This window comes from Nanorana parkeri, unplaced genomic scaffold, assembly GCF_000935625.1.
Source record: "Nanorana parkeri isolate BGI_ZX_2015 unplaced genomic scaffold, ASM93562v1 scaffold183, whole genome shotgun sequence".
NCBI lineage: Eukaryota > Metazoa > Chordata > Amphibia > Anura > Dicroglossidae > Nanorana > Nanorana parkeri.
The window spans coordinates 574,292-591,176 of record NW_017306451.1 but is presented as its reverse complement, the minus strand read 5'-3'; the positions used below and the strand labels follow the sequence as shown (position 1 = coordinate 591,176).

General features: G+C 40.7%; 1 protein-coding gene across 6 annotated transcripts in view; it reads left to right on the top strand.

The window, feature by feature from the left end:
* LOC108785921 (small conductance calcium-activated potassium channel protein 2-like) overlaps positions 1-16,885 on the top strand; it is a 109,432-nt gene that overhangs the window by 9,628 nt on the left and 82,919 nt on the right. For all 6 annotated transcript variants that reach the window (XM_018555117.1, XM_018555116.1, XM_018555115.1 and 3 more), the window contains exons 2-3: positions 3,455-3,907; positions 9,436-9,531. In XM_018555117.1, the coding sequence (XP_018410619.1) occupies positions 3,536-3,907; positions 9,436-9,531 (468 nt within the window). In that variant the 5' untranslated portion in view covers positions 3,455-3,535. The remainder of the gene's footprint in view (positions 1-3,454; positions 3,908-9,435; positions 9,532-16,885) is intronic.

Sequence of the window (16,885 nt, the reverse complement as noted above, 5' to 3'; positions counted from 1 at the left end):
AGTATATATATATCTATATATAGATGTATATCTATATATATCTATATATAGATATATATCTTAGCTGTGATTTCCTCCCCAGCTGCTCCCCTACCATGTTTCACTGTCTCACTCTTAGCAATCCAGTATACAGACATGCTTACTATACACCTCTAGATATAGGGAGGTATAGTATAATCCTTATAAAAAGTATTGAAACTTAAAGTAGTATTAAACTCTAACACTTTTTTTTAATAATGAATCCAGATCAAACAAATATACATTGCCCAGCAAAGTATTTCTTTACGTTTTTGCCCAAGTCATGGTTTCAGAACATCCCCAACTCTCTCAGCTCCACTTCCCTGAACTTCCTGTCCAGTACAAGAACACAAGCAGCGGAGCTGTCTCTAGCAGAAGTCCAGCTTGGAGACGGGAAGAGGGGGGAAAGAAAAGGGAGGGAGGAGAGAAGGTGGGAGGGAAGTGCCTATGCAATTGGGTAGATACACACAGCTTACTAGCACACACAAGGGTGGCTTCATTGGACCCTCCAAGGGAAATGAGCCACCCTAAAGTAGGATATCAGGACTATCTGATTCTGCAGGAAACTATAACTTTTAAACATTAAGAAGCAGCATCCATTGTAAGTGATTTAATCAGCTTAAAAAGCTTTTGACTTTAATATCACTTTAAGTTCTGGTACATACTGTCTCTTTGAGTAGACTATAGATCACTACAGATATGCAAGAGCATTCTCCTGAAAACCAACAAAGAGCAGAAAGCAGACACTCCATTCTGGACCTTTAGTCTCCTTTTCGCACTCTTGATGCCAACGTTGGATTCATAGTGAGACCGGTTCATACACCCTAGGCACACATGATTGGTTATGTCCCTAGATACATGTTCCTTCTTTTTTATGACTGTCCATGATACCTGATTATTACTGTTGAATACTGCATAATGTACTATTGGCCTATCAATCAGGATTCTTCAGAGAAAGCAAAGGTGACTTAAGAGTCTCATGACACCTTTCCCCTTTCCCTTTCAGTGTGGCTGCTGGATTTATCCACAATTTCTAAGTGGCCAGAGTCGCCAATATAACAAAAGACAAACAGAAATGATAAACATTGTGTCACTGCTCTCTTATCTTGCTACCCTAGGCACTGGCTCACAAATACCTGGCAATTATGGCCCTGGATGAGATAGATGAGTACACGGTGAACAAAGGTTTGTTGTAATGCAGCTTCAGTGAATGAACTCTGGATATAGAAAAGGCATGACAAGGAAGCTGTTTTGCAGCATTGCAGCTGCTATGGTTCTATATATGAATAACATTGAATACAATGAATTGAATCACTACATTTCATATTTTATGTTGCCAAATACACAAGAATCTTCTATGTACATTAATCACGAATTCATCTACTGATCTGCTGCCATGTTTTGTGTATTCTTTACAAAAATATCAATTAACATCACAACCTGCAATCTTTGTACAAATATAAAAAATTTTCATGTTTTGTTGTATATACCATTGCATGTAAAGGTGTATGTGGTTGATATGAGATGACTACTGCTGATCTAGTTGATTATAGTGGATTAAAAAATGACCGTATGGTTATGAGAAGTGTATAGACATCTGGACCACTGCAGACACCCTTGGACAGGCTAGACTTAACATACATGTTTATGCTATGATCTTTTCAACGGATAGTCGTGCAGTGTTCAGGTCTTTAGACCGCCATCTAATAATCTTTAATTCTTTATATCGCCATCTTTATAGATGGCTTGCACCTTCCAATATGTATATATAGATTCCAGTCTGCTGTATATTGGTATTATATCACAATATTCTGTGATATCAGTGCACTCCATTGCCTTTTATAAAGCTATGCCTTCTAACATTGTATGTCCCTATAGGCAAAATGTGCATTAAAAAATTGAGATTTGAATTCCACATTAAAAAAAAAAACTGTTCAGGAGATTTACTATCCAGCTTTTATTTAGAGGGCACACTGCACAATATATACAACCAGATAAGTGTGTCTGTTTTTGTGCTCATATTTTTTTAAACATGGCACCATTGCTGTTTCACATCATTTTCTTGGAGTGGAAGATGAAATTTGCAGTCATAGGTGTGAAAAGTAGTTATTCCTTCAAAGTCAATAATAATTGATTTTGACACCTTTAGCTACAAAAACAGCAACTTAATGCTCCATGTAGCTGTTGACCAGAGTCCTCCATCACTGTAGATATGTTGGCACTTTTCAATGCAGAACTCCTTTAGCTCAGTAACATTAGCAGATGTTCAGGCATGAACAACTCTTTTCAGATCTTTGTGCAGCAGATTTTACTGTAAGGACTAGGGCATACGATGGATTGTTTTTTCTTCTTTTTTAGACACACTGACGTTGGTCTGTATGTTTGGGATAAACAGCTACGTAGTGGCAGGCTTAGTTTTTTTAAAAGTAAGAGCCTATAGTTTTTATTTATCTAGGGTTTTTTTTTTTGTAAATTCAATACAAAGGAAAAATACACAGGACTATTTAATTTCTTTTTAATATTAAATATTAATTAAATATTGCATATGGTTGTGTTACTCTATTCAACACAACATAACCATATGCAAGAGCGATGAAGAAAATAGAAATAGAACTTAACAGCACATATGCCCCCTCTATCTCTCTCTCCCTCTCCCTCTCCCTCTCCCTCTCTCTCCCTCTGTCTCTCCCCCTTTCTCTCTCCCTCCCACTCTCTCTCCCCTCTCTCTCTCTCTCTTTTTCTATATCGCTCTCATATTTTGACAGCTGTAGGAGCTGGCTATCTAAATAGAGTGGCATGGGAGATTCTCTTTAGTGCAGATGGAGCAATCAAGTGTTTTTAGTTGTTCAGCCCATGGGGCTTATGAGAAAAATTGTACCTAGACTGCTACTCTGTCCAAGACCATATTAAATAGTATGGCTGGAGTGGGGGTTCAAATTCTTTTTTACAATGGAAATTAAAATGGAACTAAATGCCATATTTTGATTCTTGACCTCCTCCTAAAAATGGCTAATTGCCTGGTTGTCAAGCTCACTCACTGGCTTCAAAATTTTCAAAACCACTCACCTGGGATAAGTGTATAGATCAGCAGAGTCAGAGAAAAGTCAGAAGCCCTTATATGGAGACTTCCTCATGGTCCGTAACTCAAAGTACTGAAACAGGGAGGTTATAGGACAGGAAGACAAATAGCATTTTCAGAAGAAAGCAAATGGTAGCCTATATGTTTGTTTTTCTTCAACAAAAGGTAAAATAAATAAGATATATAATGTATGTCAGGGATTAGACAGGAAAGGAAACACAGAACAAAAAAGGAAGTTGGGCACAGATAAATTGATGGAGAAATCATGGACCTATGATATACTTCCTAGATATAAATAATTATGCATCATTTTCAGATAATCCCTAAAGTACCATGTTTCTTTATGTTTTTCTGTAGGGGAACGTTGACCTACAACCCATCAGTCATGATGGTCCAGGAGTATCCTTCAGAAAGTCCAACCGTTTTTCGGACATAGCCATGAACAGCTGCAGATACAACGGGGGGATCCCAAGACCCCTCAGCAGCCTAAGCTCCTCCAGGAGAAATCTCCATGAGGCAGACCCAGAGACCCAACCCCTGCAGACCTTACACAGTCCAGGGATTGAAGTGGTAGTGAGCAAAAACGACCCAATCAAATCATCACACCGCAGCCTACGAGGAGGGGATGAGGGTAGCCACGGAAGTCACCGGGGCCAAAAGAAAAACCAAAACGTCGGCTACAAATTGGGTCATCGCAGAGCCCTGTTTGAGAAGAGGAAACGGCTCAGTGATTACGCACTTATATTTGGGATGTTTGGTATTGTGGTCATGGTCACCGAGACAGAGCTATCCTGGGGGGTCTACACTAAGGTAATGATGAAAACGTGACACTGTAATGTGTAAGATAACAGATGTATTTTGTGACGTGGCACAATGAGCAATGCCGTGCGGTAACCATTAATTAGCAATCACATCTCTGTTTCCATTAATACCCAATCATATTTCATTTTCATATTTTCAAACGTTTACAGTAGTCCAAAAAAATTGTTGAAAATTATGACTAATCGCTCCAGGTTATTGCACATCATTGCTTATTACAGTATTTCAGTGCTATAAGCAAAGAGCAATAGGATTGTCTTCTACCCAGCCTTATCAACTTCACATCTGTCCTTTCCTATCAGTTCCAGTTGTTTTAACAAAATACACTGTCAGATTGGCAGACAGTTTCAACTGAAATCTTTTGTATTGCCTGACAGCTTGTATACATGTATTGTTTGCATAGCTTCAAACTTATATTGTGTTACTGTTCAATAAGCCTTGTGCATTGCCATTGTTAGCCATACTTTTTCATATCTCTCTTTTTTTTTTGAGCCGCCCACTGTCATTTCTCTATTCTTTTAAGCTTTTGGATCAGTTATACTATAAATCTCGAAAACAAATTTGCTCCTGAAATGAAATTATAATTATGCTTGGCCAATGTGTTTTCATAGAAGATTGGATTTTTGGAATGTTTATCTGTCTGTATGAGCACTAACAGCTTCGAAATGCAGATGGAGATTTCAGTCTAACCATGTAATACACTTTTGGAAAAATGTAGTTTATGCACTAATCCTTTCTCAGCTGACAATGGCAACTTGGCAAGCAGGATTTTGATTTTTTTTGTTTGTTTGTTTGTTTTCTCAATTTCTTTCATTATTTGAAAGATTTGCAAATGATTCAAGACATCAAAAAATACTAGTACTAGCAAAAAAATGATTACCGATGTTTGCAAGGAAGTTTAAAGTGTATGTAAACTGTAACAATTACCTTCTCTTCTTCAATTTGTACTGTTAAACATATTGTTGAAAGCGTTTTAGAACATCTGTTCCTGTTCTGATCCTGCCAGAAATCTAGTGAGCTAATCATTTTCTGTTCTCCTCCCTGCTGTGGTGTCTTGTTATCCGTTAGTATGGTACCAGTTCTCTCTGCGGAGTGCAAAACGCTTTCCCTTATAAGGCCTGGTTCACACTAAGTGTATTATCGCAGCTGAATAAGTGCGACAAAATGCTTCACAAAGAAAAATCTTATTCATTCTTATGGCCCCTGTTCACACCTGTGTGTTTATTCGCAATAAGCAAAATGCCTGTCGCGGGACAAAGTACACAAGCTTCTTTTTGGCAGATTACAGCTCATTTTGTTCCCATAGAGCCAATACAAAGCGCTTGGAAACACACGGTGCAATTGGTTTTGCGTGTTTTTATGTGCATACTGCCCATTTACATCAACGTGTCACAATCTGCTCATAAAAACGTGCAGCTTACTGCATGCCCGTTTCTATGCGCAAAAACTTTGTCGCCTAGTTGTGAATGAGGGGTAGTTGAAATAAGAAGAGTTCTGTAGTCTTAACATACTTCCTGTCCTACTTTAGAGTGACAACGCTGCTTATCCAGAGTTACAGTGCAGTGAGTCAGCGTTGTTACTCTAGGACTGGAGGTGTGAAAATAAAAAGGTAAAAAAATCCAGACAAATGAAAAGAAAACAAATGCAGCAAGCACATATAAGGACTGAGAAATTGCAATATATAAAATTTTTGTTCTTGAGTTTAGATACACTTAAATTGAATGATCAAGTGCCTGCAGTAATGAATTCAGTGTCAGTTAACAGTCATGTTGTATATAAATGTACTGCTGATGATGTATGGGAGTGGTTTTTTGCTTTTTAAAGGCTATTAAATTCTGAAATAATGTTTTCTAATTATCCATGAAACTAACTGATATTCGTGTAACAGGTACATTTAGCCACCTAACTATTTTTTATAATAATTGGTTAACAAAAGGTGCCAATAGTCAGTAGGTTTACATCCTCAGGGCTGTATTCTAAGGCAGCCCGTGGCAGGAGGTGATCATCACATGATCAAGATAGGTCTTCTCAGATTGGGCGATGAAGTGACCTGTGCAGAGTCAGGAAGATGCCAACCAATGTATTAAAAGCAAACCTGTTGTGAGAGAAATTTGGAGGCTGCTCTTACTAATCTATTTCTGAAAATGCTAGTTGTCTGGTTTTTGTAAGATTTTCAGAGTCAGGGGTCCAAAGAAAACACATGGCAAACCATACAGTAACTCCTGATCTGCATACTGTTTCGATGCAGTGACTATGACAATCCTGTAGTCAAAGGTTCTACATGAAAGCTAGGCAGCTAGCATTTTCTGAAGACGATCAGTAAATGTTGTGACTGCTTCAGGCAACATTTGCAACACTTGAGTATGGTAGAGAAATTGGCCCCAAAATGGTTATGCTCCAGGTGGACCTATGGCTATCCCACTGGCCGCGAGTGCAGGTCTCCCACAGTACACATAACAAATAAGTCCAAACTGCATCACAGCTGTATCCTTTTTTGTCAAATATTAATAAGCTTCAGGCCCCATTCACACGTAGCGATATATCGCGCGATTTCCGACCGATATCGCGCATTTTTGCCGCGCGATATCGCGAGAAGTCGCCGGCTAATGATATTTAATGGAGCTGTCTTAGCTCCATGTCGCGCGTCGCAAGTCGCTTCTACAGGACCTTTTTTTCGGCGGATTTTGCTTTTTTCTAATGGAGCCCGACGCAGAAGGTCGCGATACCGTCGCTGGAACGTCGCACCGAAAGTCGCACCGAAAGTCGCGCTATCGCGGCCGCTGCAAAAGGTATGTCGCTACGTGTGAATGGGGCCTTATTGTTCGCTGGGCATTACATGAACCGCTAGGCCATACTTCTTCTCTGACCTTTCTGGAGAACAGCATATTTTTTTGATATTTGACAAACAAAGATTGATTCGGGGTGATGAATTTTGGCCTTTTTTGTTATATGGTAGAGAATGTTGCAAGTGTATGTACGCATCGGTGTTTTATCAACATTTATGAAAAACATTCTACAATTGTTGGAATTTCTGGTTTCACTAGATTATTAAACATTCCCTGCATTGTATGTGTGTGACCTTATCATGGTTTAGAGGAACTTTACCCAACAATTTATTGTCTCTTAAAGCAGCTACTATTAAGGCATGTCGATTATCTATGTTATCAGTGTACTTATTTAACCTCCCAACCAAACTCTCAATCCCTTAAATGGCTGATGTCATAGCTGATCAAATGTGCAGCAATATGGCAACTGCAATCCAAATAGATGCTCATATTGCACCTTCCTTGGCTGCAAGGCTCTGTTCACACCTAGCTTTGTTGCTCAAAGCCAAGCGCGGCAAAACACTCCAGACAAGGAATCCCATTAATTTCTTTAGCCCCTGTGCACACCTGAGCATTTTGTCGCAAGCAGAAAAATGCCTGTTGCTGGAGAAAGTACTGGAAAATTTGCTACTTTTTGGCAGATTACAGCACTTTTTGGTCACATAGATTTCAAAGGGAAACTTCATGCGACAAAACACTCAGGTGTGAACAGGGGCCATAGAAATTAAAGGGATTCCTTGTCTTGAGTGTTTTGTCGACTTAGGTTTGAGCAGCAATACAACTAGATGTAAACAGAGATGTATTCCGACTTAAGTTAAGGAGAAATGGTTTAAGATCTCAAAATGAAAGGAAGGAAATTGGTTGGAAAGCCTGATAACATATATGTGATAAATGTTTACTTTTCCAAATTTTGTCTTAAGATATCTTGATTCTTATGCATAGATGTAGCATGGCTATATCTTTATTTTGAATATTAAGCATAAAGATATTTAATCTAATAGGGTAGATTTTTTATATTTGACTGTTTTCAAAGACAATGATTCATACAGTATATTGTTTATGTGCTAGGATTAGTAATATTTGCATACGGCCGAAACTTTTTTCCTACCAACAATTCCTACACAGAACCTTGGAGTACAAAAAAGGGATTATCAGAGCCATGATTTTGACACATGAAATGTTGCCTTCCGTTTATATAAGAAATATTTGGAAGCAAAGGAAAACTGAATTATTTGCTGTCTATGCCTATGCATATGCCTTTGTCCTGAAGAGGGCATCCACAGCTGGATTTTACTTTATTTAACCAGTTACTACATTTGATGTTATCATATAGAATAACTAGGGATGCAGCGATACCATTTTTACGAGTACCGATATTTTTTTCTCAGTACTCACCGATACTGAGTACCGATAAAGGTTCCGTGTGCCCCGATTATCAGGATCAGGACCCGGTGCCCGGCTTCCTGATTGCCTGGGAAGCCAGTGTTCTATGCTCTATCGAAAGAACACCGGCTTCACTTGCCTAAGGTGCCTGGTTTCCTGATCAGGAAGCCAAGCGGCGGGTCATGAGGTTCTGTCCGGCTTCCTAATTAGTCAGGAAGCCAGGCTTTCTAGCAACAAGTGAAGCCCACTTCCTAGCCAATCAGGAACTCGGGCGGCACGTCATGACCCGCCTCCCGGCTTCCTGATTGGCTAGGAAGCCAACTTCAATTGTTGCTAGGCAGCTTGGCTTCTTGACAAATCAGGAAGCCGGAGGCGGGTCACGTTGTGCCGTCCGGCTTTTTGATTGGTTAGGTAGCCAGACTGCCTAGCAACAAGTGAAGCCGACTTCCTAGCCAATCAGAAAGCCAGGAGAAAGGTCATAATACTTTGACCCGGCTTCCTGATTGAAAAGGAAGCTGGCTCCATGCTGCCTCAGCACTGCCGGTGTTCTATTGAAATCTCCAACTCGTCGAGATCTCCGACTGGTTACATCACATCCGGTGACTTGCCAGTAGCTGATTTAGAGCAGATGGTGCTAGTGCGTGTGTGCTAGTGTTAGAATCCTCATCGACTGATCGACCTCCCGTCACTGCGCCTGCGTGGCTTCACAATCCCCATCAAGTCCTTCAACCCCCGTCAGTGTGCCTGCGCGGAAACCCAAAAGCGTGCCCACGTGAGGGCAAAACATGTGATCTCTTAGCATGCTGTGCCATGGGATGGGCGCGCAGGCGCACTAACGATGTGTGGAGGACTTGATTCTGCTTTTCGGTGACCCCGCAGGCGCACTGACAGGGGTTGGAGAACTTGACGTAGATCCGCGCAGGTGCAAGTGCCATCTCGTCTAAATCTCCTACTGGCAACTAATCCTCAAAGCTATTTTAAAAATGACCACACTGTTCTGAGAGTTTGTTACGTGGTGGAGTGGTCTCTGCCAAAACCCCTTTTCTTGCAGGGTGCAGCAGTGCTCACAAAATGTCAACTGCATGCTGCCAATTGCTAATTGACAACCCACTACTCAAGAAACTGTACCTTCACTGGCCAGCACAATAACAATAATGTTCATTGCATGTTTTTTGTGTTATCTGAGCAGTTATCAGTGTTTAATGGTATAACAGTATATATATGTGTATGTCTCTGTTAGAACTTTGGTTCAGAAAATGATATTCAGACTTTGGTTACATGTTGATCTAGCCTGTTTCATTGTTTTTGTAGGAATCCTCTTACTCATTTGCACTGAAATGCCTTATCAGCCTCTCAACTGCTATCCTGCTTGGACTCATTGTCATGTATCACGCCAGAGAGATCCAGGTACTATCTCTTGTTAAAATTAGACTACATAACAACCTATTACTCATCTTATCACATCTGTTGCTAAATTAGGAATTCAAAGGTTAGTATAAGGATAATCATATATACTAGATCAGTGTTAGCCAGATATGTAAGACGCACATTTATGAATACTTGCATGGCTACACAATGGGTATGGTTCAAAATACAAAAATGCAATGGTAGTAACATAACATATGATTCAATGTATCACTATTTAACATCATTACATATATAATATGTATATATATTGTACATGAATAAGAACACAAGAAAAAGCTGCCTTTTCAATAATTTATTCAACATCAATATCAATGATGTACTCTGGAAAAGTAAGTACATCCTTGGCATCAAACGTTGGTATTACCCCCCCTGTAGCTGAATCGACTTCTTTTAGTCATGGTTTATAAGCCTTTGACATCAAAATGTATGACCCCCTTCTCCATGCAGAATTCCTTCTAGTTGCAAGATGCTTTTGGGTTTCCCTGCATGAACTGCCCCTTTCCAATTCAGAATGTTAATGCAAATCAAATTAGGGCTTTGATTAGGACAGTCCGTAATCCTCTATTTTTTCTTTTTGAGCCATTCATATCTGGTTCAACTTTTGGACAGATGGGCTCACATTCTAATCAATGGCACATTGATTCATAGTTGACCGGATGACTGCAAGCTGCCAAGGCCCTGAAGTATCACAGCAACCCACTACCTTCACTTCACAGTTATTATGAGGTTCTTCTGAAATACTGTCTTCGGTTTGCAGCAAACATGTCTACTGTTACTGTGACCTAAGTATATCTTTGTTTGATCAGTCTTCAGCACATTGCTCCAGAAGGACTAGTTTTTGCCTATATGTTCAATGGCAAACTGTGATCTTGCTCTCTTTGGAAAGCAAAGTGCATGGTTTTCTTAACACATATCTTGCAGGTTGAATTGGTGCAATCTCTTTTTGATTGTAGATCCATGCACTTTGATCTGAACTGTTGCAAGAGTTACCTGAACACCCTGCAATGACATTTTTAGGTTCTTGGAGACTTCTTTCAGCATCAAAAAGGCAGCTCTTGGGTTGAATGTGCTAGGCTGGTCAGCCCTAGACAAATTACCAGTTGTTTGAAATCTACGCCACTTGTATAGTATAATGCTTACAGTGGACTATTCCATTTTAAATAACTTTTTAAATCTCTTTCCAGACTCATTGGCATCTGCAACTTCATTTCCGAGGGCCCTAGAGAGCTCTATTGATCTTGGCGTGATGACACAATACATGTAAATAACAAAGAGAACACTAGACCCTAGATGTAGAACCTCATCTAGTAGGTGTAAATATAATAGGTTCCATCTGCATACCTGCATACTCCCTAAGGAGGTTCTAATCATTGGCACCTTAGTTGGCACAGTTGTTCATTACATATGCAGACTCTGCTTACTGCTTTGCAGTTCTACACAATGGTTCTGCTTTACTGCTCCTTCTCACAATGCAAGTCTTCAAGTAAGTTAACCCATTAAGTCCACCGAATGCAGCCTCATGTGATGGGGAGGCAATGGTGCTGTACTGCTGCTAAATTCAGTGCTGAGACGTTGGTTGTGCCTGCTTGCAGTACAATTAGATGAACAGATGTTGCAGGGGACATGGCTATCAGCATTGCCACTGCTGATTCACAAGCCTGTAGCTTGTCAATAAGCACATGGGCACCTGTTTTATTCACTACTTTCTGGATGAACAATACTGCCTCTGTTGCTGAAAACCTCCAACTGTGCGCTGCAGTGTCTGGTAGGGGGAGGATGTGAGACACATATGAATGAGGAAGGAGGGGAGATGAAGTTAGTCTTTTGTTTACTTTATGAGTCTTGTGCTTGAGCATTTATGTTTATGTTGTCATATAGGAGCATTTAGTTGTATTTTAATAACACACTAACAAAAAATGTTTTCACTGAAAATACAATATTATTATTATTATTATTATTATGATTATTAATTCATATAGCACCATCATCTCCTGTTGCATTGTGTAAAGTAATAGCTATCAAAATGGGTGGGTAAAACAGATATCATAGGAGTACCTTTATGATTTGTGTTAAGTGCTTCCAGTTGTACAAATCATAACAATAACAGACAATAGGAGAGAGCTCACTATCTTGATGTGCTTGAAATTCAGAGGGGTATGGGGTAGAAACAAAGATGAGTAAGACTTGTCAGATTGTGGAGGAGGAAGCATTGCTGCATCAGTGACAAAAAAGTAAGATTTTTCTCAGATTATATGCTTGTCTGAAGAGTTGAGTTTTAAGAGTGCACTTGAAGATCTCAAGGGTCGGGGCGTGTTGAATGGCATGAGGATGGGAAGCAGCTGGTAAAATATGTGGAAGTATGAGGAAGTTTTTACAGTGGATGACAGGAGAGGGAAATGCACAGATCTGCACTTCCTGTAAAGCAGAATTCCAAGGAAAATTATTACAGTAAACTCCCCATTATCTGGCATTCAAGCAACCACAAAAAAAAAAAAAAATTGAGGACATCATATGTCCTCCATTTTTTTTGGGTGGTGGCTTGCGCACTAAAAAATTGTGGGTTGCTTGGTGCACACTATAAATTATATTTAGTTGTCAACGAAATTCTTTGTTTACATCTTACTGCCGGCCGTTGCCTACATTCTGCGGTCAGCAGCAGAATGTAAACAATGGGGAGCAATAGCCAGCCTGCTACTGGCTATTTCAAATTGCAATAGCCAATAGCAGGCTGGCTATTTCACCCGCTCACTGAGCAGAGGAGCGGACCTGAGAGAAAACTGTCTCCCTCAGGTCCGCTCCCCTGCTCAGTGGGCGGGTTCCACTTGGGGGGAGAGTTTGCCTGAGAGTTACTATTAACTCTGAAGCAACCAGAAACTATAGTTATCCACCACCTACCTGTAAAGTCTTACACTAAGAATTGTAGAGTACAAAAAAAAATGATGCTTTTTGAGGGCTACATGAGCTGGCAGCAAAATGGTCTTTCTGTGCAAATGAATGAATGCATGAATATATACTGTGTGTATTTAAAGTAGACCTATACTTACAATCTACATTTTGAGTATCTAGTGGGAATTAATTATCGTAGTTTAATGTGACAAGTAGAGCACTTCCTCACACGTGACATAGTGCATATGCACACACTGTTTTTATAGCCTCACCAGAGCCTATTAGGAGCTTTGTGTGGGCTTGATGTGTGTTGCCCGCTCCAGCTTCTGATTATTAGATTACGTTGATGGTGTCATCAGGGGGCAGCAACTAGGGACATGAAGAGCTGTTCCACAGGGACAATGTGCAATGGATGAAAATGTGTGCCTGAGCAAAGGAACAGCTGCAGAATGCCTACTGTAAATGCTATTAGACATAAATTCGGACATTCGGATGCATCCAAATTTCCGGGTGGCAGAAATAACGAATCCGAACAAATCCGAATGTTTGATAACAAAATTTGGATACATTTACCGCTCTCTGGCTTCTCTGCACTTGTATCTCAAATTAAAACAAAGTAACACAATATTGTTACAAAATGTAAATAATGAAAGAAGCTGAGAGATCTGTGTTATTCTGTAACAGCTTCTGCTTCTTTGAGGACACTTAGATCCCTAATGCAAATGATCTGACAGCTGTCACAGAATACACAAAAGTGTTAAACATGTTCACAGGAATAATAATAATGTAAAAAAACAGCGTGTGTTTCCCCCAACAATTCAGGCTATGCTCATGCCATGTCCAGGCCAGATCTGGAGCAGATCTGCAAACACAGTGCAGTGCATTTTTGCCGCAATTTTGCCATGTTACCATACCAGACCCTTAATCCGGGCAGCAGCCTGGCAGGGCTGGAAGGGGGGGCAAACAATCGCCCCCACCCTCCTCTCTCTCAACCATAACAGGCCACATGCCCTTGACATTGGGAGGGTGCTTTCCCAGGGGCCTCTTCCCCACAAACCTGACCCGGTGGTTGTGGGGGTCTGCGGGCAGACGGGCTCATCTGCACCCTCCCAATCCCTGCCAGGCTGCTGCCCAGATTAAGGGTCCGGTAAAGGATTTTAGGGGTTTTTAAAGGGTCTGGTATTAATTGTTCGGAACCGTATGCTGTTTTTTGTTTTTTTTACATCGGGGTCCCCCCTAACATTCCTAACAGGCCTAAAGGGTCTGGTATGTATTAAGGGGGGGGGGGGGGACGCTGTTTTTTTCCCTGCAAAGTGTCAGAAATTAAAAAGAAACAAAGTAAACATTTAATGTTACTTTTCTGCAACGAATATTAATTTGTAATGATCATTTAACTCATCCGGAATTAACGAAAATTCTGATTCAATTCTGAATCCGAATGCCAAAACAAATTTACTTTCAGACCCAAATTCCGAAACACTAAATAAGGAAACATCCAAAATGAAACGAAACAAAAGGCAGTGCAGTCCATAAAGAAAACAGTGGGCAAGACTAGGTGTAGCCGGGTGATGATTGGCAAGATACAGGCTTGTGAATCACCAGTGACAATGTTAAAAGCCATGCCACCTGTAACATCTTCTCATCCCACTGTAGTACAAGTTGGCACAGACCACATGAGAGTGGTAACTCTGCTCTGAATTCAGGAGCAGTGCAGTATTGTTGCCACATGTATTTGAGGGCCCTTGTGGGGGACTAAAAGAAAACTGTAAGTTCAGGTGCACTTATAATTAAGTGCTTCAGCACACCTTTTTTTTGTAATGAAAGGCCATAGTTCTACGTAATATGTCTTTTTGGCATTAGGAACCATCTCAGCGTCAATTTAGAATCTACTATCTTTTGGACCTCAGGTAGGAGCTAGAGAGCATTTGCAGGGTATGGAGGCATTTACAATAGTAACATTGGGAAAAGAGTACTATCCAATCCATAAAGGGGATCAAAATTGTAAATTTCAACTTTGACTGAACACTTTGAATGTTGGACCTTTTTCCCCAAAACAAATTTCCCTGTAAAAGGGCAGGTAGCAGCTCACAAAGTCAGTGGCCTGGTTCAGCTACATTGTCACCAGTTGAACATGGAAAGCCAAAATATGCCATGGGTTTTAATTGAGCATGAGCTCAACAACAGTCTACCAAAGCATGTGTGAAAACGATTGGATCTGTGGGTGTGTGACTCTGATTTGTGGCACTGACATGTGATGCTGACGTGTGGCACACATGCCCCATGTGTGGCATTAGCGTGTGATGTTAACAAGCAAGGATAACATATGAGAATAAGTGAGGAGCATCAATTAAATAAATTGAAAGGACAACTGACAAGGAGATAGAGCAAGCAACTGAGAGGATGATTCATAAAGGTTTGTAAGACATAGGCATGGAAGAGGTGTGAGGTGCAAGCTTAATTATGACCTTTTAAATACAGAAATACTAGTAAATACTGAATTAGAATAGTGTATTATGTTTAATTTAAAGAAAAACAATGCAGTCAAAAGACCAAGTTAAATGCTTATGTGAATATAGCATCAGAAGATAATTAAGGTGACATGAGTGCTATTACACACTGAAAGGTGATGCATTCAAACAAGAAAACAAGAAATACAGCCACGGCCCTAAGTGACCTTGTCATCTGATAGCCCATCTATGCTCTCCCATCCGCTTCCCCACCTGTCAGGTTTCTGTCCACACTGAGAACACCGGCAAACCACTTTTAATTATAATCCCTTTGCTGTACACCTTCCTGCTAACATGGAAAGAAGAGATCATGCATAATCAAATTAGATGTCATATGGTTCTCTTTGGCTATGCTATTACCACTTCAAAGGTGTAGGTGCAGAATAGATCTATCTGAACGGTTTGCTTTACACAATAATGAAAAATAAATGGAAGTAGAGAAACACTTCTTACTGCTTTACAGTGACTTATATTCGGTATATTGGACGAAATTTGTACTACCTTATTAAACATATTTGGTAAAGTTTTCTGACAAAGTTTTTTTTAACAATTTTTCCTTTCAAACTTGAGAATGAAACAGTCTGTCAAACAGCACAGCCAGCCTAGGCTGTCTTTTCTACTGTACTTAACTAATAGAACTAGGGGGGTTATTGGCTAAGCTGCCAAAGGCAGCTGAGTGAATAAACGAGCCAAAGTGAAGTGAGCCAGACGCCGTTCAGCTATTCACTTTGACCCTGTACTGCTGATTTCAGCCATACATCGGCTAAAATCAGCCATACATCGGCTGGCTTCGGTCAGCCGGACATGCTCAGCATGTTTGGCTGAGCCAAAGCGAAGAAGCTGTTCTACCAAGTCAAACTTCCGGCAGTTCACTCGCTGCCGTTCGTCCCTATTCTCATACGGGTCGAACAGCAATGAGTAAATAGCCAAATGTCGCCTAGCAGCTCGGTTACTCTACTTGGTACCTCTGAGGTAGCGAGCAGAATAAAAAAATAATAAAAAAAAGTTTACATTTTTTTTTTAAATGTTAAAAAAATTTAAAAATGTAAAAGAAAGGAAAAGAAACAAAACACAGTATGGGGTCCCCCTCTCAAACCATACCATACCCTTTAGGTCTGGTAGGAATGTTAAAAGAAAATATGTGGGGTTTCCCCCTAAAGTCATACCTGGCCCTATAGGTCTGCTAAGAATTTTAAGGAGGAACCCCACCCCCAAAAATGGGGGAAAGAAAAAGTGGGGTCCCCCTAATATTCCTTACCAGACCCTTAATCCAAGCACAGGCCTGGCAGGGCAGGAAAGGGGGGCGTGAGTGACTGATACCATGCCACATGCCCTCGGCACTGGGAGGGTGCTTTTCCAGGGGCCCTGTGCCAATGGGGACAAGGGCCTCTTCCTCACAAGCCCTGGAGTGTTGGCTGTGGGGGTCTCCGGGCAGGGGGGCTTATTTGCATCAGGGTACCCCCTTTAATAAAGGAGGCACCCAAATGCTGCCCCCCCTTGTGAATGAGTAAGGGGTACCCCTACTCATTCATTAAAGGGTTAAAAAAATTTAAATAAATACACCAGACTTCTGAAAGGGTCCTTTAATTGAAAGAAAAACACAACAAAGGTTTTTGACAATTCTTTTCATTCTGCCCACTCGCCGAAATTAAAAAAAGCCTGATGCCCGCCGACCCGTCTGCACCCGCCGAACACACGCCGCAAAATGACCTGTATGACAGGTGGTGGCAAAAAGTAAACAAATGGGCGGAGCTAGAGGTGACATTACCGCTGGCTCTGCCTATTTGTTTTGATTTGGCCAACACCTGTCATATGGTTTGCCAAATCAAAACAACTGGGCAGAGCCAGCTGTGATGTCACAGCTGGCTCCGCCCAGTTGTTGTTATTCAGTGACAGCCCAGTACCCTCAAATAACTTAAGAATGCTAGGTTGTCATTGAA